This window comes from Callorhinus ursinus, unplaced genomic scaffold (assembly GCF_003265705.2).
Source record: "Callorhinus ursinus isolate GAN/ISIS: 27379988/994484 unplaced genomic scaffold, GSC_fseal_2.0 scaffold5, whole genome shotgun sequence".
Classification (NCBI taxonomy): domain Eukaryota; kingdom Metazoa; phylum Chordata; class Mammalia; order Carnivora; family Otariidae; genus Callorhinus; species Callorhinus ursinus.
The window spans coordinates 71,623,693-71,645,642 of record NW_027397067.1 but is presented as its reverse complement, the minus strand read 5'-3'; the positions used below and the strand labels follow the sequence as shown (position 1 = coordinate 71,645,642).

General features: G+C 50.1%; 1 protein-coding gene across 5 annotated transcripts in view; it reads left to right on the top strand.

The window, feature by feature from the left end:
• Positions 1–21,950, top strand: part of ASAP1 (ArfGAP with SH3 domain, ankyrin repeat and PH domain 1) — a 344,365-nt gene that overhangs the window by 311,997 nt on the left and 10,418 nt on the right. For 4 of the 5 annotated variants that reach the window (XM_025871128.2, XM_025871129.2, XM_073893209.1 and 1 more), the window contains exons 25-27: positions 9,759–9,929; positions 17,609–17,678; positions 19,869–19,927. In XM_025871128.2, coding sequence (XP_025726913.1) covers positions 9,759–9,929; positions 17,609–17,678; positions 19,869–19,927 — 300 coding nt within the window. The remainder of the gene's footprint in view (positions 1–9,758; positions 9,930–17,608; positions 17,679–19,868; positions 19,928–21,950) is intronic. The other variant, XM_073893210.1, reaches the window with a different exon arrangement.

Sequence of the window (21,950 nt, the reverse complement as noted above, 5' to 3'; positions counted from 1 at the left end):
TGGCCGAGGGCTGATGGCCCACCGCCCTGGTCTGTGGCAACAAAGTGCTTGTCCCGTAGCCCACATCCACAGAGAGTGCCCAGCTCTGAAAGCCCACCTGTTCCCGCCTCTACGGGGATGAGTTGAGACACAGAAATGGCAACATTCAAGAGTCACCCCAGCCAGGGGGAAGCTTGGGGTTTGGTCTCTCGGCCAGCAAAGGCAAGTGCAGGCTTCTCCCTGTGTGCTCAGCCCATGCTCACACAGGTTCCGAGGGCCCCTCCGTACACAATGCCATGCCTATTTGAATCACACTGGGGCTATTTTCTGAGAAATGTGAGCTTTATTCAGAACAGTGTTTTTTCAGAGCTTATTCTCCATTGAAATAGTGTTATAAATGGGAGCTGTGTTCTTAGAGAGACCCCAAATGGCCTCATAGATCATAAAATAGTGGAGAAATGTTAAAATAAGGTTTTGGCCTGAACAGTGCTCATCAAAGATAACTAGCGACTGTAACGGAAGAGTGACAGCACACGTGAGCCAGTGGTTTGACCCGCCAGTGTTTCTCTTACCCTTCCAGACAGTGTGCTAGAATATACGTACATAAGGTTTCAGATTCTTATTCAAACACGAACCTCTCAAGTTGCAGATGTGTGCGGCACGGTAGGAGTACTGCCTTGCTGCCCACCTCTGCGTAATCCTGTTTCCCTATCGGGGTAGCAATTGGATAAGACCAGAGATTTCCCTTTCTGTACCCCAAAGAGGACCACAAAGAACCCCTAGACCAGATAAAATAATCGAAGAAAACTCTGGAAGGGTTCATAATCCCCTGATTGTGGTTACCAACATGGTAGTGATGACCTATCTAGACAGGGTGGGCCTGTACCTGTTCAGAGAACCCCCAGGTAATTGAGAATCTTGGAGAAGGTCTACAAGAGAAAAGAACACCAGCGTCCTGGGGACCACGAGGCTGCCTCACCTCCCTCCACCCCTTTCTGTGATTTTATCTTGAGAGACCACAGAAACCCATAAAATATTCTGTCTGACTTGATGCCAAGCCTCTGTCTCCTGCCTTGAATAAATTCCAACTAGCGCTTTACCAGAGACCCAGAAAACAAAGACCAAATGTATTAAGTGATCCAGCTGCTAAGTGCTCAGCGACTGGCCCATAGCAACCGTGATCAGCCCTGGACAAGCTACTGCCCCTGAGGCCCACCCCCCAAAATCCTGACACTGAGAAATAGAAATCCGTCTCTACTAGAACCCGAGGGCTCTTCCAGGCTGCTCATAGTGGGACATCAGATGTGGAGAGACAGAAGTAGTACAGGCTCCCCTTGACTTTCTAAGTGGCTTGAGACGGGACCTGTGCCCTGCAGCTAGCCTGGCTCGCGTGCCCTTAATATTTGGAAAAGTGGTAATGTTTAGAATGGAGATCTTAGAAGACATTGTGGAAAATCAGCTGACACTCTGTGCAGAGATAATTCTCCTCTGTTTTGTGGCCCTTATGTGTTTTTCATTTCATTCTGTTGAACTGGTAGAACCATTTGCATGAAAACAAGGACGTCTTGAATCTGTCGTTTGGTTTGCTCATTTTCCATGGAAGTGATGTGGAGGTCTCTGCTTGCAGCATTGGTCATTTCCACACTGTGAATTTAGGGCTTGGATGGATGGCGGCTTCCGGCGAGGCATCCTAAGATAGCAGACAGGATAAAGTCCCCACTAATAAGAGGAGTACAGAGGGGAAAAGAGGAAGGAATTATTCTGAGTCAGCACAGGAATATTTTCAAGAATCTCCAGCTGCCTCATCAGAATGCAGGGAAGTTTGACCTAAATTGCCGTCAAGCAAAGCCCCCTTGTGCTTGAGCAGGGCTCCAGTCAGAGTGGGGCGACTTGGCAGTTCAGCACCCCAAACTCACCACCTTTGAGCCTTAGACACATTTTGCTGCCTAACCTCTTCGGATGTGAAGTCCGGTGAGAGTCTGTGAAAGCTGTAAGATTAATTTAAGTATGCAGAGGTTTCTCCCTCGTGATCAGCACCTGCCCCCCGCCCCGCACTTTACAGTATGTTTGTTAAGACTTGAAATTCTTCAAGCTTGCCAAGACTGGTTTGTTTTTCATCTTTAAGCAAAAAATTAATGCCCTAGAACCTGGATTTTAGAGAGCTGGAAGGATGCTGAAAGGTGATCTGCTGCCCATTGTACAGCTAAGGAAACAGCCGGGGAAAGCGTGAGGAACTGATCTCGGGCCACACAGTGGCTGTTAGAGGGCGGAAAGTAAAAATGGCCCTTAAGACTCGCCAAACCAGACCTTTTCTGGTTTCTTCTTCTCCCACATTGAGGAAGGTGCTTGATCACTGTCTTGCCTTCCTCATGGTCTTGTCCTCAGAATCCAGTAAGACAGTATGTGGAGAAAGCATTCTGTAACAGGCAGAGCCCTGAAGTCCTGGGAGAGGTGCCCTTGGGACTGTCGGGCTGTGGCCACAGATGTCTCTAGAACTCGGAGGAACACGGGCAGCAGCGTGGTGCCACGCGACCCCTCCCCCAGAGCAGGGGCTGGAGACAGACGCTGCGTGCTTGTGGTTGGCTGTTTGATTTAACTCTGTTGGCACGTGACGTTAAGCTGGAGAGCTGCAGTTTTCTCCTCTCGTACGGCTGCACATCTTTAACAGTGACACAGACCGAGCCTGCCACGGGATGTTATACAGGTTAATGAGGTATAAAGGCAGCATCTAGCTGAGCGCCTGGCACAGAGTCGGCGCCCCAGGAGGGCCCCGCTGCTGACACTGCAGGCACCGTAGCTCCTCGGCTCTAAAAAAGGCTCCTTCGGGGAGAAAAGGTGCCAGGATGATGTCCCCCCAGTCTCATACATGAGCAGGTGCTCTGAAGTGAGCTGGTGTGACGCAGGCATCGTGTACTCCAGGAAAGCATTTGTTAGGTGAACGAATGAAAAACGAGGGATAAATCTGGCTTCAGGAAGCTTACTTGACTTGCCTTGAAACCTGAACCACCGATATGTCAGTAACAGTTTCCTCCCGTCTTTTGGCGGAGTCGGGACCGTAGAGTCTGGCATGAAGCAGCGCCTGTGAATATCGGGCGACTACCCGTGTGACTTCAGGCTGCGCTTCAGATGCGTTTTCTGTATTGTGGATTCCTGCTTCCGACAGGCTGCAAACCTTGGTCTGAGCCACCAGCAGGCGGTCTACACCATGGCAGCACGGTGCTGGCCGGCCGACGGCCCCCGGCAGTGCTTGCTCGTGGGTGCTCATGTCACAGAGAGTGCGAACCAGGTGCCACCCCACATCCACTTAGGCGAGGAGACCAAGTGCCCTTGTGAATCCCAGAGCAATGTGGGAGAGCACCACGCCGTCTGAGGCACATCCGTCTGTGAACCACACTGCAGGGCCCTGGGCAGCCGTGAGCCGCTGTGGGGCCAGCTTCCCTTCCCCCTCCTCCAAGAAGCATCTTTGCCTGGCACTTCCGGAGAGATGGGGCTCCTTCTGCGAACATGCTCATCCTCTCCCTGCCCTGGGTTCTTAATATTGAGCTGATCGTGTTGCGCTTCGGGGTCTTCGTGTGAGAAACAGGATTGGGTGCGTACCTTGCTGGCTCGCTGCTTAGAGACCAGGGAATAATGTCTGTAGTGACTAGCACATAGCAAGCATCCCACAGATGGGAATTTGTTTGATCCTACTGCATGCATTCGGTTTAACAAATGGGCCGGGCCCTGGGCATACAGTGAAGGAGGGAGAGAAAGCCGCAAGATGTGCCGTGAGGGGCGGCCCCGGGGGCCACTGTGGGGGTGCCACCGTGGGAGCGTGGAGGAGGAGGGGCAAGGGAGTCTTCCTTTCACTCCGCTGCGGCACGGGGGCTGCGAGTGAGTTGGCCGTGCATCCCTTTGTGGAGCAAGTGCACTGTGTCTGTGCTTGCTGAGTGAATAAGTGACAGCAGGGTCCGTGGAAAGCATGTCCCGGAAATGTGTGGCCAGAGTCAGGAGGGGACACTCCTAAAACTACTCCAGATATCCTGGAGGTGTGATGGTTGACTTGTTGACTTGCCGGAAGCCTTTCTGCAGAGTCTGAGATGTGTGAGCGTGTTAGACAGCATTCCTGCGGCTTTCATTCGAGGCCCATGGCAGTCATTAGAGAGGGCGGGGAGGGGGCAGGAAGGGAGAGAAGGTGTCCTCAGGACACGGGGCTGCCGCCGTCAAGGTGCATTGCAGGGTGATGGTGGCTGGCCTAGGAAATATTTTCCTAGTATCAGCGTTATTCCTATACTGCTGACTTCACGGTTTTCCTGGATGTTTTTTTAACCTCATAGGAAGATAGCCATTTGAGTGGCTCTATATTGAAACATCCCATGGGCTGTCATCCCTGACCATGTCGATTTTTTTTTTTTTTGGTGCCTATTTTTATCAGTCTCCCCCATCTTTTTTAAAGCATGGCACGTCTGTCCTCTTGCACTGGCCACGTTGCGGGCTGAAAGTGTGTCTGGGATTTTTGCCTTCAGGTGTGGCCACTGGCACAGGCTCGCTAACAAGTCACCCGACTGCCAGGTGTGGAAAGCAGGGAATCGTGTTGTGCCTCTTGCGTACGGAGACGTCTGAGGAGTCGTGTAAGAACTACCCTTAGGCCCTTGAATGCGGGCACTGTGCTGTTATTATCCAGACTCCTGGAAAGAGTCTGAAGGCTGGGGAGTAGCCCGTGCCGCAAGGTACGCGGCACGCTGTCAGTCCTGCATTACCTGCCGTGCCGGGGCCCAGCCCTGCGCTGACCACGCGCCCTCCTGGCGCTCCCCCGCACCTTGCCATGCCTCTGTTTCCCCACCTGAGTACAGTGATAGTAGTGCCTTCCTGCCACACACAGGGCCCTTCTCACCATAAATACACTGTGTCTTCCTTTCTTTTTTTTTTTTTTCAAGATTTTATTTATTTTTAAGCAATCTGTACACCCACCGGGGGCTCACACTCAACCCCAAGATCAAGAGTCTCAAGCTCCACTGACTGAGCCAGCCAGGTGTCCCATCTATAACTTTCTGAAATAACAGACTTGTCAGGTCTACACCATGAAAAGCATTTGTCTTGTCCAGGGATGGTGTGTTTAGAATATGTACATTGTGTTTCTATAAATAATGTTTTCAAAAATTGTCAAGACAGTTTTTAAAGCCATCCTCTGAGTCTTGTTTTTTTACTTAAAATATCAAAGGTGTACTTTTATTTGACCTCCCAGCATGGCAGACCTTTGGGTGTTCTGTTTTACTAAAAGCCAAATGTACAAGGACAGTGAAAAAGCATCCTCCTGAGTTATGCCATGAATGATTTCCATAGACTTGTATTGTGTTCAGAATGTGCCAGGCACTGAGAGACATGAAGACAACATGAATCTTACCCCGAGGGAGCTTTCAGTCTGGGAAAGAAGAGAAAATTCAGCTATAATGCAACATAGAGAACCTTGAGTGCCATTTAGCCTTGTGGAAGGTCACAGGTAACAGCAGGTGCCCCAGGGCAAAAAGGATGTTAGAGAAGGCTCTGGATGAGGTTCCGATTGGGCTGACCCTTCACTGATGAGGTGCAGAGCTGAGGAGGGAACACAGCTGGGCCCGAGTGTTCTGGCCAGGGAGGACGTAGGGCCATTCCCAGGGGCAGAGCAGGGTACCATCAAGGATCGGCGTCCAGCCTTGAGCCACACAGAGCCGGATTCATGTGTGTGAATGGCTAGTTTCCTAAACTCCCTGAGCCTTACGTCTCACCGCCCTGTAAGCAGGTGACCATGACGGCAATGCTGCTTTACAAGGGCAGTTCTGGATCACGCGTATAAACCTCTCCTCAGTGTTAGGTCAGGCACACGATACTCCGTAAATGGTGACTCTACAGAATTTAAGGAATGTAGAGGGAGATTTGAAAAGCATGCTGATTTTAGGAGTGGATTTTTTAAAAATATGTATTTTAGGAATGGATTTTTTAAAAATATGTATTTCAGTGTACATGCAAGGCTTTGCAGAAGGACAGTTTTTCCAGGCTAAGTAGATTCATTTCCTTGTTGTTGACGATCGAGTCCTATCTGATGAGGTTTCATTTAAACCACCTCTGAGTCTGTGAATGTATTATTGTCCCCTGAGGGCGCTTTAGTGAACAGAGGGAACAGCAGGTCTCAGGAAATAGCCACAGCCTTTTGTGAGTCCCAACAGTTGGACCCAGGGATGTAGAACAAGGGCTTTGCAAACTGCCTAGAGTGAGCATAGCGGCTTCGAGATGGACAGTGACCTCGTGTGCGAGCTTCCTGAGCCCTGGCCACGTGCTGGGCACATGTCTGAGGTATGGACCTCAGTTAGGGCCTCCCCGAACTGATGACCCGGAGGTACTCGTGGCATGGAAGCCCCCAGGAGTCTAGTGGGCATCTCTGGAGCTGAAGACACAGGAGAACATCCAAACAGAGTGACCGGGAGGGCTCATGGGATTGTGGAACGAGGTGCACCGTCTTGGGAAGAGCCGAGGCTGTCTCCCCTGAGAAGACCTTCTAATGATTTCACTCACCTCAGAGTTATTTATAGCAGCTCTGGATGCTTTTTAGAGCCATATTTTTAAGAAAGAAGATAATTGGACATAATAGTATTTGTGACAAATGAGGAGTGGGGCATTTTCTCTTATTTCCACAGGCCCCTGCAGGCCGTCCGCTTCACCTTCAACCCTCCCCACCCTGTTAATCTTGCCTCCCACCAGTTTTTGTGTTTGTTTCATGCTGTGTTTATTCTGTTTTGTTTTGTTTTAGCTTTCTTTATCCTGTCAGAGTTGCTTCCTTCCTAAGCCAGGACTTAAGATTATTTTGCATAAAACCTCCCCTTTAGCATTTGAGACTAGTTACTAATTTTAAAAGTCTTCTGAGATCTTTAAATCTTTTATTTGACAGGGAGCACAAGCAGGGGGAATGGCAGAGGGAGAGGGAGAAGCAGGCTCCCCACTGAGCAGGGAAACTGTTGCAGGGCTCAGTCCCAGGAGCCCGGGATCATGACCCGAGCCGAAGGCAGACGCTTAACCGACTGAGCCACCCAGGCACCCTTGAGATCTTTTAAGTCTGCTTTTCTGGGACCTTATATAGTGTTTTTCAGCCTTTTTTTAACTCGTGCCCTACCAGCCAAATTTTATATCTCCCTTTCTGTAGCTGCTATTACAAAACATAGGTGGGTCTGTGTGTGTGTTTTCTGGCTGTGAAATTACAGTATTGAATATTTCTTTTCAAACTTAACATGACCCTGCTATTTTCCCGTTTCTAGTATTTGGTTGGTCACCCTAAGTGAAACCCTTCTGTTTTCCTTAAAAGGATAGAAGTAACGGTTCGCTCGTCCGTTCATCTAATACTATATTACTAAATGCAGCTTACTGCACACCAGACCAGAAGTCCTGGCCCTGATAGAATTACAGTCTGGTGGGGGAGACAGACAGTAAACAAGGAAACAATAATCAATATCTGATTACAGATGAAGAAAGTAAAACAAAGGGACATAATCCTGCAAAGAACACTGATCCCTTCATTTCTGAAATGCTAGCTTGGGAGGCTGGATTTTGCTCAGTTTGTGGTTACAGGACGACTCTGTGGTCGGATCATTCCTGAAATCAGGTGCACATTCAACTTTGCTCAGAGACACAGGCCTGTTAGTGCCTTGTCTTTGGCCATTTTTGTTTCTAGGCTATCACTTTTAGATGCACTGCCTCAGAAGATCCCTAGGTGGCGATAAAGATGAAAGTGCTGGAGAATTTCATCATTGCCTAGTCTCTGTTCTCCATGTATTTGCAAGAGGAAAGTTATACTTCCTAATACTGAGCATTGGCTGTTGTCATCGGGGTTGTTTTCCTCTTGTGCCCAGCACACAGAGCCCAGTCCTGGCTTTCAGGAACAGCAGCGTGAGACGAGCAAGCACCGCGCCAGTCCCAGAGACCTGCACTGTCGGCTTCACAGCCTATGGCAGGGAAACCTTACACACTCCAAACTCCTGCTTTCCTGACTGCAGAAGTGGGCAATAATGAAAAATCAAGGCGAATATGAATACTTTTTTTTTAAAGATTTTACTCATTTATTTTAGAGAGAGTGTGCACGCACGTGCGTGAGCAGGGGGAGAAGCGGGGTGGGGGGGTAATCTACAGCAGACCCCATGCTGAGTGCAGAGCCCATTGCAGGGCTCAGGCCCACAAACCCAAGATCACAACCAGGAGTCAGACGCTCAATCGACATGAGCCACCTAGGCAACCCACAAACACATTTTGAAAAGTACAAATCATTAAACAAATGCGAGGCTATAGTAACAGTCACTTTATTGTTATGAAATCACTTCTGAAACTGCAGGACTGGTACCATAACCAGTTGGTAATTTGGAATTTGGAGTAGGAGTAAGGCTTTCGTCAGGTATCACATCAGTAGGACAGAGAGGGTAACCTGTAGAGCTCAGGCCATTGTATCTGAAAACAGATGGTGATCTTACTGAGGTTGTCAGTATTGATTTCCAAAACAAGACTGTCTCTGAGAATCACTGGTGTAAGTCAGTGCTGGTGCTGACCAGGAGTCGGTAATGGGAAATACAAGGCTTATTTTACCAAGGAAGGAAGCCAGCAGTAATTAAGCTTTTCTTTTAATACACAGAATATAAAAAGCTCTTTTGGAGCCTTTCTGGATCATCAGGTATCTACTATCCTGTGTTTAAAAAATTTGGTGTGGCAGTGTTTTTTTTTTGTTGTTGGTTTTTTTTTTGTTTGTTTCTCCTCCCGCCCTTTTTTTTCTTTTTTTCGTTAACTGCTTGCAGAAACAGTTGTCCATGAACACAGTTAAACTGTGTACCTGGGAATGCTCCGTAAAGAGATGCTTGCCACGGTGCCCAGTATCCAGTGCTTGGCACCCACCAGCCACTCAGCATCGCTTTGAATAAACAAAACTAATACCATAAATACTAATCCTGTAACCACTCTTGAAAACAAACTCCATTTTTTTCTTAAAACATTAGGTCAGAAAAGTCAGGTTTTGCAGTAGTGGTTTTGTGTATGTGTGTGTGGAATAGTAATCGTTACTGCCATCCTGTCTTTCCCTCTGGAGAAAGCTGAGTCTTTTTTTAAATCTACAGACACCAATGTCTAATCTATGTAACTTATTCAGGCTTCCAATAGGTGGTTTGTGATTTCTAGAACAACTCGGAATTGAAGGAAGAAAAGAGTTTTTGAATTTTTCTTTTTTGAAGGAATTCTTTACATTGGATCCTTCATTCTTGATAAAAGTTATTAAAAAAAAAAAACTTCAGGCAAAGATTACAGACTAAAGGAAAAAGTTGTAGTGGAGAGAAAAATCCTGTTCTGTGAATGTTTCCATGTCCCACCCTGCGGCCCCCTGAAGGGTTAGCCTCTACTCTGTTCTTTCTCCATTGATTTTACTATCAGTGCCGTGTGCCTTCTTCCTCCGGAGATGTCGTGATGGTCCCACTAAGTTATTCACTTAAAATGTATGTTTTATTTTTCCCATGGTACCTAAATGAGGATCTTAAACCCATTAGCATTCCATGGGATGGGCATTCCCTTAAAAGCACACACTTCCCTTTCTTTCCTTGTGACTTTTTTTTTTTTTTTAATTTTACCAGCAATTTTGAAACCCTTCTTTGTGAGCTACTGAGTTGATGGAATTGGCCATATCCAGCTTTGCACTTTGTCTGTGTTCCGTACCACATGTGGTGTGTGGAAGTAACTGCATACTGGTTGTTCTGTCTCTGAGACTGGGATTAACCTTCCTGCCCCATTCGATTCCTTTCTAGGTCCAACTGGCCCACCTTCAACACTCCCTCTAAGCACCCAGACCTCTAGTGGCAGCTCCACCCTGTCCAAGAAGAGGCCTCCTCCCCCACCACCCGGACACAAGAGAACCCTATCCGACCCTCCCAGCCCACTACCTCACGGGCCCCCAAACAAAGGCGCAGTTCCTTGGGGTAAGTCATCCTAAAGTCAGGGCCATCGCTGCCCGGGCCAGGCAGTGCGTGGGGTGCAGCGGGCAGCGGGCACCTGCACATTCAGCAAACGGGCCCGCCTGCACACACGCCGGGTGAGGGCTCGGATACATACGCGTGTGACTGTACTCAAGGCCAAGAAACATCCTGGAAGATATTTAGGATCATTTAAAAACCAGAGCAGTACTAAAGTGCTGAGCATTTCCTGGGCACCAGATACCATGCTCATAAATCTCTTTCAATCACAGTAGCAGCTCTGTGCAGTGGGTATTGTCAGCCTCATTTACAGATGAGGAAACAGCGACTCAGAAAAGCAAAGTCACCCATTCTCACAACAGCCAGATTGTTCAGTCAGAAGGTTTTCTCAGTGTGTAAATCAGACACAGTCACTTCTCACCTTTAAAGCTTTCCTGGTATGCTTCAGGGTGAACGCCAGATCCTTGGCCCAGGACCTAGGGGGCCCTGCGGGGTGTAGGGGCTGACCGTCCAGCGCCCACCCTCCGCTCATGCCACACGGCCTCCGCACTGCTCAGGCACACCAGGCTCTGTCTCCTGAGGCCACTCCACTCCTGCAGCTGTATCCTGCGCTTCAAGAGCCTGGCTCCCTTTTGTCCCTCCCGGCTTCACCGTTTGTCTCCTGACCCCCCTCTGTAAAGGAGCTTCCTTCCCCCGCCATTTCCTTCAGACCACCTGTCACTGTGGATTAGTACTCTGTGTTTGGCTTCTTGGTCTCTCTAGAATGTAAGCTCCATGAGAGCAGGGACTCTGTCTGTCTTCTCTTTTGTGTCTGCAGGGCCTAGCATCAAGCCCGCATGTAGTAGGTCCTCCGTAATCACCTGACGATGAATAAGTGTGCGCAGAGTCAGTTAGCGACATTGACTGCAGACAAATTTATATCCACAAGGCACGTAATTTCCATCTCTCCTACCTTTTTAGTTCCCCAGAACTCCTCGCTAGCCCACCAGCAATTTAAGTCAAGCACCAAGAGTCTCCCCCAGCCCCCAGAGGGGTCGGACCCCTGACAGGCATGAAGAGAAAGAGAACCTTTGCTGGAGGAGCGTGCTCATTCCCATGGTCAACTCCTTCTGCCCATGACTTTCATTGTGGCTTCTTTTCCCTTGGGTTTCTGATCGTAACTGATAGGTAATTCAGCTGAATGCATTAGAGGACCTCTTCAGAAACCTCTACGAAGGTGTTGTGATTCTTTGGAGTTTTTGGAAAAACCCATACTCACCCATCTGCAGGTTGGCACACGTCATCCGGCCGCGGCACCACAGTGAGCATGCGAACGTGTCTGTGTGGTTGACCATTCCCTGCGCGTGCATGTCTGCCTGTCGTGTGGGCCTTGACCCCATCCGCTCAGGGAGCCCACAGCCTCATGAGGGAGGGAGACAGGCAAGCCAGTGAGTGAGTGTCCTTGACCATTAGGGCTGACATGTTAACGGACTGCTGTGGAAATGCTGAGAAACGGCGTCAGACTGCAGGGGAAGGCTGTGCAGAGGAGGAGACATTCGTGGAGGGCAGTGACAGGTCAGCTCCCTGATGAGACAAGCCAGGGAAGAGCAGTGGAGGCTCTGGCACCCGCACACAGCGGTGTGTTACGTGTGTCCTTGACGTGCCCACGGGTTGCTATCCCCCCCCTCCAGGCGTCCCCAGGTTTCATCCAAGAGGATTTTCCAAACCCAAATAACATTCTCCTGAAGGTCAGGCCTGTGTAGATTTTCATACCACAAACCATAAACTCACCTTTTCCCAATTTCCCTAAACGTTGATCCTGTTGTTCATTGGTTTTTATTTCTGTGTAAAGTTGATAGTGCCTGTATTCGCCCTACAGGCTCACTCGGTCTGCAATTAATTTTACGAAATTTCTGTTTTCTGGCTTAGGAATCACTTTCTTAGATTTTTTTCCCATCACTCAGTAGCAGGACTGGTAGCTGCTGGTCTTTGTTTTTTGTTTTTGTGGGCAAGGGACATTTTTCATTAAGAAACAAAGTCACCACTCTGAGAGTTGGTGCCACCAACAGGGAGCCTTCCGAAGACAGGGGCCCCAAGCCATCTGCTGGTTGCTCTCCGCGGCAAGAGTCTCCCACCTACCACCAGCTATGAGGGACAAAAACCAGAATCTGTCTGTGGCATAGTGACAGTTCTCCACGCCACAGACTTTGGTGGTCGCTCACAAACAATCCTAAATAGTAGTTCTGAGACTGTCAGGGCCATTCTTTCTAACTTAGTGTGGGCGCACGTCTGTGAGATATACCTAAAGGCCTGGTCTGTCCCTGCCTGTCTCCCGCTGACATGGTGTTCCAGAAGCCAGAAGCGGGATCCAGACTATTGATAAAACACATGGGGAGATCAGCCTCCTCGGCAACATTTATGATGCCTACAGCTTCCCTTTATGGACCCATCATTAGGATCTGGGCCCAAGAAATGGATACCAGCATGAGGGGATGGTACAGGTGTAAGCCTCTGGCTCTCCCAAGGCCTCGCCTTCCCCTCAACATGCCTGCCATTATAGATACACCAGGTTCCCGAACCACATTCTTTCCTCTAAGATCTGAGCCTTTGCTTATAATATGCCTCAGCCTGGAATATTCTACTCATTTGTGTTAATGCTTAGTCATCCTTCCAGATCTGCTCTCTTGAGGGACCCGTTCAAGGGACCTTCCCAGTCTAGCCACCCCCGCACTCCCAGTCTGGCCCCTCTGGCACAGGGTTACCACGGTGGTTCTGTGTGCACCTCTGTTTCCCAGGGCATTCTGAACTCCTTACGAGGGCATGTGCTGTTTCTGTCTCAGAGCACAGTGCTCCAGTGTGGACCCTGTGCCATACCCAGATTCTGACCCATCCTTACCACTTGGTAGCCTGGTGGCTTTCAGTGATTATTTTTGAATTGTTCCATACCTCGGTTTCTCCAGCTGTAAAATGGGGCTAGGCTAGTTAATAGTACTTACCTAAGTTTTTTAAAGTTTTATTTAAGTAATCTCTGCACCCAATGTGGGGCTTGAACTCACAACCCCCAAGATCAAGAGCTGCACGCATCCCCCCCGACCAAGCCAGCCAGGCACCCCGGTACTTAATCTAATTCTTAACCACAGCGCCACAAAGTAGGAAATGCTAGGACCTCAGCTTTCGGGACACTGAGACGCGGAAAGATTCAATCACTCACCCACGTTCCCATGGCTGGTACTCAGGGAGCCAGGTTCTGTCACCAGCCTGTGTGGCTGGGAGAGCCTGCACTCCTCCCCCTTTCCATGTTCTGCTGTGTTCTACACGTGATTGCTCCGTGATTCCTTGGCCATTCCCCATGTCAGCAGTTGTTTCTTTGCCCATGAAGCAAAGACAGGACAAGGTAGCCGGGCAGGAAGGTACCCTCCACCTGGCTGTGCCACCTCGTCCATCTGCAGCATGGAGCCCTGGTGTGCAGGGAAGGCCACTCCAGGCTTTCTCCCTGCCAGCACCAGTGTCCACGGTACCCGAAATAGCCCGGGCATCACATTACTCAGGTCCCGCTGTTGTGATGAATTCAGCCATCTGTCTCAGGAGACTGCCAAGGCAGGCTTTTGATGAGAAAACAAGTAGGCTTATGGGCAGATTTGGGTTGTATAGGGACTTTGATTTTTCAAGGGGCATGTCGTTAAACCTCACCTCTGGAAATACGTAATTTGTTTATAACCTACTTTTCTAATAGGCCAACACATATTTTAACACAATTTAAGTAAAATTAATTAAGAAATGAGGACAAAGGGAGAATAACGGTAACAAGGTAAAAGTCCAAGAGTGTGATCTCTTTGCAAAATGTGTAATATAAGGTCACGTACAGTGGCTGGAAATAGACCAGATTTGACACTGAGGTTCTTACAGGCAAGAGCAAAGAAAAAATACAACTAATTATCCAGTTTGTGGTGGCCATAAGATGAACCCTCCCGCCACGCTTGAGAGTCTTACAATTAATACCTAAGAGCAGCTCACCGCAGGACCTCCATCTTTTGGCGGTATTCAGAGAAGTCTCGACAGCACACATCACGGGCAACCATACATGCATTAAAAGAACATTCTGGAAGCCCAGGTTCTGATCTGGGTTCTACCAGTCCCAGGCTACATGACCTCTGGAAATCACAGTCCTTATCTTTGGTCACTGGGATTTAAAATTGTGTAAGTTTTTTTTTTGTTTGTTTGGTTTTTTTTGTAGAACAGATAATAAGTGGAAAACTATACCACAGATTGGTTCCCTTCTATTTCAAGGCCAGAACTTCAGGTGAAGGACTCAACATTTGAAATGTCTGATCCAAGGCATGCACGTCCACTCATTGGAACAGTATTGGTTTATAAAAGAGCCTCTGGACAGAAATTTCCTGTTCTTCCCTTGTCTTGAGTTTCCCAGTATATTTTCATGTCAGCTCCCTGCCCCCCACCTCCTGCTCCCGTTGTGCATGCTTATCTAGAAATTAATAACGGCTACTACCATTTGTAGAGTATTTCCCATGTACCAGGCGCCATGCACTTGTTCATCCATCATTCAGCCGTCACAGCCATTGTGTACGATAGAGACGGTCACTGTCTGCATTTTATCACTGAGGAAATTGAAGCACAGAGCAGTCAAATGCTTGTGTAGAATCACAGATCCAGTCACTCCAGAGCTGGTGTATGAACTCACTTCAGACTCCGAGCTCATCTGTTTATCCACTATTCCAGAAGACTCCTGGAGCCTGTGTGTCATTCGCTGCTGGGCCAATGTCCTCCTCTCTGTCCACAGCCTCTTAGCCCAGTGTTTCTGGCCCCGAGTCTTGGCCACAACTCCTTCACCTGCCGGCCCGGCATCTGTCCCTGGCTCTGTCCCACACACATCAGGAGCCTAGTGGCTACCGTGTGCCAGGGCTGGGCTAGCAGGTGAGGTGACGAAGATGTCCAAGGCACAGGCCCTGCCTTTGAGGTGCTCGCTCAATGAGTAGGTCGTCGTCATTTCTGTTGCATTCCATCAGAGAGCTGTGAATAATAGTTTCCATTTGTGTCATGCTCCCTGTGGCCCAGCACTGTGCTCTGCACTCCATAGTTTTATCTTTTGTGATGCTCATACCCATCTGGTGGAGTAGATACTGTTTTGTTCCCATTTTATAGATGAGGGGACTGAGGCTTAGTAGAAAAAGCATCGTAGCCCAGGCTCATACCCACTGGGTGGGGGTGGGGCTGGAGGTCAAACCCAGGCTTGTCTGGCTCTGAAATCTGCACCCTTAACCACTGCCCAATGATGAATGGTGGTAGGCTGACAGGAAGGAGGGAGTGGTCAAGTCTGGGTAGGGGAAGAATTCCCAGAAGTGGACTTTGGGGAGACTCTTTGCAGGTTGCATAGAAGTTCACCACGAGTGGGAGGGGTTTGGTGTTGCAGAGAGAAGGGAAAGAGGGCCAAAGTTATGGAGGCAGAGTAACACAGCGTGTTTGGAGATGGAGAGTCACCTTGAGTGGCCAGAGAGCAGGGCTAAAGGAGGACATGGACATTTGGGCTGCAGGGTCAGGCTGCAGCCCCTGGGGTGATGGCTCATGTGTGTGACAGCAGAGTGGATGGCCAGAAGCAGAGCGAGGGGCCTTCTGCAGCCCAAATGGTCTCATAGTCAGTCCCACACGTAAGAGGGTTAAGAATCACTGGTTTGGAATGTTTTCTACCTGGAAAGGGAATTAACAGATGCAGTGGTTTACCCTAGCGTAGAACTTTCTTTGACATTTTGATTGTTATGGCTCAATGAAGTCTGAGAGTGTGAGATCTGAGAGCCAATCCCAAGGACTCACACTAAACACCGTGCTGACAAAAAACGCCTACCTGAATGGCATTCACAGCTCAGAGGATTCCCTTGAGAGGCTGCTGGAGGCGTCCTTCAGTACCAGTGATGGCTCATGGAAATGTACCAGTGGTTGGAAGGAGTGTCTTACTAAAATAAAGCTATATTTGAAAATCATCAGCCCTGGTAACACCACTTTAGCTCATTTCTTCCTGCAGCAGTGTCCTAGAGTTACAGGAAGTTCTGTCCAGGAGGCCCCATGTTAGCCCTCCGCCGTCCTCCCCCATCCGGGAGGTTCGGTGGGACGAGCAGTGATGGGAGGGCTGGTTAGTACAGATCCTGGAGGCTGGCTGCTCAGCTCTGTATCCCAGCACACACCCCTACCAGCTACTTGACCTTGGGCTTAGCTGTACCGCTTCGTGTGTTTCTTCATGTACAACATGGAGGGTACTTGTATTGTGTATGTCCTGGACCTAATCCCAGTGACGTACTTACCTCGTACCTCACTCCTAGTAGATGCTCAATCAGCGGCAGTCGCTGTTACTGATGTTACCATCGGGGCGTCAGGATGGGTAGTGACAAGCCTGTAGACCCGTGGTCAGGACTTCTGGGTAGACCAGGTAGCCGTGTGACCTGCAGCCACCGGTGCACTTAACCTTGTTTCTTCATCTTTAAAATGAGGATAATGACACCAGCTCCTTCCTACTGTTGTGCGGAGTTGAGAAGCGCTTGGGCGGTCGTAGGTGCTGTGGCGCAGACACACCACGTAGGGCACAGAGTACGGGGCTTTGGCCAGTCCTGTCCTCTGCCCTGCCCTCCTGTTTCTGATTCTCCTCAGGCAGCCCCTTCCCTGAGGCACCCGGGGGATCCTGTGGGTGTCCAGGCAGGGGAGGAAGGGGCTGGACTTCGCACGGCAGTCTTTGGAAGGGTGGGCAGGACATGAGCTCGAGCCCCAGAGACAGCTGTGCCCCTGTAGGGTCCAGGGATTTCTTCTGGGCTCGTGGCAGCGTGGGGCTCTGTGCTCCTCCCATCGTGGGATGGGTCCCATAGGAGTTATTCTCACCAGTCTTTCTGCCTTCTCCCGGACAAAGAGCATGTATGCGGTTTTGCTGCCCCCCCCCCCATTAGAAAGTTCTTCACTGTTCAGGTGCCTCGTCCCCCAATGAGGACGTTCCCTGCTCCTCTTACCAGTGAGGTTTTGACACCGTTTCCTTTCCGTAGCACCCAACCCTGTTCACCGTTGACCTCATTCCACATTATCAGTCTAGTTTGTACATGGACATTGCCCAGGCCAGATCAGAAACCCAGCAAGAGCAGCAACGTTTGCTTTGCTTTGGGGCCTTCTGCTCTCCATCCACGCCCTGCACCTAGTCGGTACTTGATAAATGCTAAGGTCTGAGTGAGGATGGCAAGAGTGAGAGTCTCGCCCCGCAGATGGCCAGTTATCACCATCCTGCCGAATAGCGTCCACACAAGACAGTCTGTGGGTGGTGTATTCTGAGTCTGGCTGCCAGACCTAGTCTCCTGGCATTGCAACCTCTGGGTGAACTTGAGGTTTTACTCTTCTTTCCCTGCGCCCAAGCTAAGGACAAGATCCTGAGCCAGTGGGACATCCCCAAAGTCCTGTGATCTTACAGGCCTTGTCTGGGGGCGGGCTGCTCATCTTTTTGACATAGTCCTTGAATAGCCAAAAATAAATAAATAAATAAATACTGTCAGAGCCCAAAGTGGTGCTTAGTTTTGTTTCAAAGTTACAAACGCATTCCATTCTAGTTCGAGACTTTTCAGTTCCTTTCTGGAACCAGAGGGGTGCCTGTCTGCCAAGTCCTGAGTCCCCTTACTCCATTCCCCTGCCTGAAGATGCAACTTGACATCTGATTTTCCCTGTAGGTAACGATGTGGGTCCATCATCATCAAGTAAGACCACAAACAAGTTTGAGGGACTGTCTCAGCAATCAAGGTAAGCTGCCTTCATGTTTCTCCCTCAGCTGGGAATCACAGTTCACTGTTCGGAATTCTAGAAAGAGGTGTTGGTGGCAGTCTGCTCAAAGTTTGGCCCGCCCCTGATCGTGAGGAGAAAGGAAACGTGGACTGTCAGTATGCACCCGTCCCTTGGGCCCCCATGACAAGCCACTGTCCCCCGGCACATTGGCAGGCCGGGCTGTCCAGTGCCAGGTTCTCCCCCTTCCCAGTTCCCGATGGGGACTGGCCTCACTCACTTCCCTCATGCCAGAGTCTACCAGAATGAGGTTGTATTTTTCATTTTTTAATTAAGTAGCTTTGTTTTGTTACTCTTGACTCCTTTTTGCGGACTTGAGAATGAAAAGAGTTCTCAGGGAAATCTGACAGCCCAGAGATTTTTCAGACGTAAAAACAGGACGCTTTCCAAGTGCCCCGTTTGTACGATTTTCTAAGGCTAGGCTAAAAGCAGCATCCCTTCCTTCCATCCTTTCACAGAAATGGGATACTTTGGAAGATCTTCTGTGGGCAACATTTATGTCCCAACGCAAAGAATTTTCTCTAGAGGCCCTATCTGAGATAAAGACACAAAGAGCCACTTTCAGTCCCAAAACCTCAGGGAGAAGGAGTCAGCTGGTGTGTGAAGGTTGCTTTCCAGAGTTTATCAAAGAGCAAAACAAAGTTCTCATTTATTTTAATGCCACTGTCCTATTTAGTCTTTACGACTTTTGTCAGATAGGCCGGTTACTACTTCCTCCATGGTGTAGGCGAGGGAGTGGCCCCGAGAACTTGAGAGGTGAGGCGGCGGCAGATGTCAGAGCTGGACTCAGCCCACTTGTCCTCCAGACTCCACGTCCCCTGTCGTCCCCTCCCCTTGGGTCCTGACTTCCACCAGGGGCTGGGAGGCCGGGCTCAGACTGCAGTTCCGGCGTCTTCTTCCAGAGGGAGGTAGTGTCTGATACTTGGAGAGTGCCCACAAAATGCTTTTTAAGCAGAATCAGGCCACGTGCACACAGCGGCGACCTCGTGTTCCTTTGCAGAGGAAGCAGCCTAGGCCCACGGGTGTTCAGTGTTGACCCCGGGCCTTGGTTAGGAACCAGTGTCGTGCTCACATCAGTAATCGGCAGGTGTGCTTCCCCGAGAACATGCTGAGGCCGGACGTGAGAAACACATGCTCCAGAGCGGTTCACCGCTTCCAGACTCGCAGGGACGTTATGTCCATGGCCCGGGGGCAGTAGGATTTCACGAGAGCTGAGGAGAGAGCGGTTAGGAGGTGACAGCACGTGCATTTCGTCTTCTTTGACTCCGTTTTGTTCGTTTGGTTTGGCTTTCCCTGTTCTTTTAAATGCAGTTAGGAGAGAAAGAGGGGAAAGCCAATTCTTGGGACATCATAGGACAGAAGAGGACAAGCGAGAGATTCAGAGGGGCTCTTGGCACGGAGGACTCCGGTGCTCGGCTGCTATTCCTCCTTAAGGCTGCAGGGCCCTGGCGTCCTCTGAGAATAGCTCCAGCCTCTTGCTAAAGGAGCACTGTGGGAGCCCGCGGCCCTGGCATGTCGGTGGTAGCAGGGGCATGGAGAGGAACATTAGATTATTCAGACCCTTGGGGTGGACTTCTGTTCCTGAGACTTGAGTGTTTTTCCCTACTCGTTTGGTAAGTGCTCCGAGTGGAGGGAAAGCCTGGAGGTCTGAGACCCAAGCTTTCTGCTCTGGTGCTGCGGAGGACGCGGGAGCTCTGGCATTGAACAGAGCGAGGTCTCCATTTACATCTCCTCCCCTGGCCAGCCTTGGGACCCTCTGCTGAAACGCCCCAGACTTCAGTGTCCTCCCCTGGAAGTGGGGGTGGCAAGAGTTAGGGTGAGAGATAGAATCCCATGAGGAGACGGACTTCCATGTGGTCCCCCGGGGCCATGCTCCACCGGCTGCTCAGACATTTTACCTCTGTGGACAGGTTTCGAGGGGAGGAGGTGGTGGCTTTATCATTCACAGAGCTGGCCTGTTCACCCTTTCCTGGGTCCTCCCCAGCCAGGCAGATTTTGAATAGTGGAAAACAGACTGTAATCTTTTATTAAAGAAATTTTGAAAGGGTTTTTAGAGAATTCAGCATAACTCTTGTGATTTCCTTGAATATTAGATCACTTAATGATATTATAGCATTTTGAGATCCTAAATGATTCTTATTTATTAATTAGCACCGGCTCTGCAAAGACTGCCCTTGGTCCAAGAGTTCTTCCTAAACTACCTCAGAAAGGTAAGATTTCTCTTTCTCGTGTTCACGTAATTAGACTGTCATGGTACCCTCCAAGGGGACATTTGTCTCTGTCTCTCTAGTTCATGGCTTGATCTCGGATGTCTAAAGCAGCACCTAGCGTGGAGTAGGTACCCAATTAAATATCTGTTCAATGGAGAAAGATATTTATAAACTCAGTTTTTGTGATTAGCAAAACACCATACTTCTCCCAAAAAACCACAGTCCTTTTCTAGAAGATGTTATCGTCCCTGGGTCTGGGGATACCATTCTTTCTCCTCTTGCAAACACAGTCCAAGTACCACCTCTGCCACTCACTTGTCGAGTGACCTGGGCAGGGGACTTGGATGGAAGCTTCCCGAAGCCTCAGATTCCTCACCTGTAAATGTGGGCAGGAATACCTGCTTCATGAGGTTTTATAGGGGCCAAATGAGATCATGCTTCAGAAAGCCCCTTGCTTTCTGTGGCACAGAAATCCTTCCCTGGGATAGCATCCGTCATGCAAAGTAGAGATCCTCATGCTCTGAGAAGTACAAGAAAGCAGTGTTTCCCTGCCAAGCAAAGACACTCGGTTCTTTGACCAAATCTTCCTGAATCCTGATCGAGCTTTTCATCCATAAGACCAGCATGTCCGTTGTCTTATCTGCTCCCTCTTCTTTGTTGCCAGCTCCAGTTTGGGAGCTGAGAACATCCACAGACACCTTTGGTTCATCCTGTCCATCCTCACTTAGGTCTGCAAGGCCACAGGGCCCACGCTAGGTGCAGACGGGGCTCAGAGGACTTGTGGCCGCTCCATGGGTTTCGGTACCCACGGCAAGACCTTTGACCCAAAAGTCAAAGTTAGGGCGCCTGGGTGGCTCAGTTGGTTAAGCGACTGCCTTCGGCTCAGGTCAGGATCCTGGAGTCCTGGGATCGAGTCCCGCATCGGGCTCCCTGCTCGGCGGGGAGTCTGCTTCTCCCTCTGACCCTCTTCCCTCTCGTGCTCTCTATCTCTCATTCTCTCTCTCTCAAATAAATAAAATCTTAGGAAAAAAAAAAAGTCAAAGTTAGGGATTTGTGGGGGGAAGCTGGGATTCACCCCTCTCCCGAGGTCTTCAGGAAAGTGGCATATTTGGAGGAGCACTGACCGGGCTCCTGTGTCCTACGATGAGGGGTAGCTGCCGGTTCATTCTCCGTGGGGCACAGAGGAAGCTTCCCCTGGATTTACTGAGTCCTTATCTCAAGTCGTTGTTTTCTTCCTTTAACCTCTGCCCAGAGGGCTGTCCTGATCCCAGAGAAGTTTGACACGTTTCCGGGGTACTGTTCCCACTTGCCTACCATCTGCCCCGATTCAGTCCTGTGCTCTTCCCGCATCCACCGCACGGTACCACTGATTCCTTCCACCTGCCTGTCGGCTCCCTTCCTGCTCCCGAACCACAGCGATTCTTACCCCACCGTCCCCAGCCCTGTGGCCAGTGCCACTTTCTCACTGTCCCACATCCCCTCCTGGGCCGGCATCGTCTCTCCTAACGCTCTCCCTCCTCTTCCGCACCCCTCCTGTGCGGTTCTGCTCGCTTGACCTGCTCTGGGCTGGCTCCGCACACCTGCACATGCTGGAGAAGCAGAGTGAGGACGGCAGCTGCGCTCTGCTTCCTGTCTGCTGAGCTCACGTGGTCCTCTGAGGCTGCCTGGAGGCCTCCATCTGCAGGATCCATTGACTGCCTAGCCCCCGCGTCCTTCACACCTTCTCTGTTCTCAAAACGACTTCGCTTCTTTGTTCTCAGTGAACAGGACGTGAGCCCCCCCCCGCCCCCACACCTCACCCTCATGGCCCACCACATGCCCTGGCCTGCCTGCACGTGGCACCCAGGAAGTGGCCTGCCATGTCCTCAGATGGGCCCCGTGCTTCCGCACCAGCCTCACCCCTCCCCGACTCGGGGATGGCGCCCTGGCGTGTGCCGTTCACCCTGAGCCATTCCGTTCACCCAGAAGCCAGCGTGCTGTGAGCACCGCAGCCGGGCCATCTCCCTCCAACCACCTCCTCGTT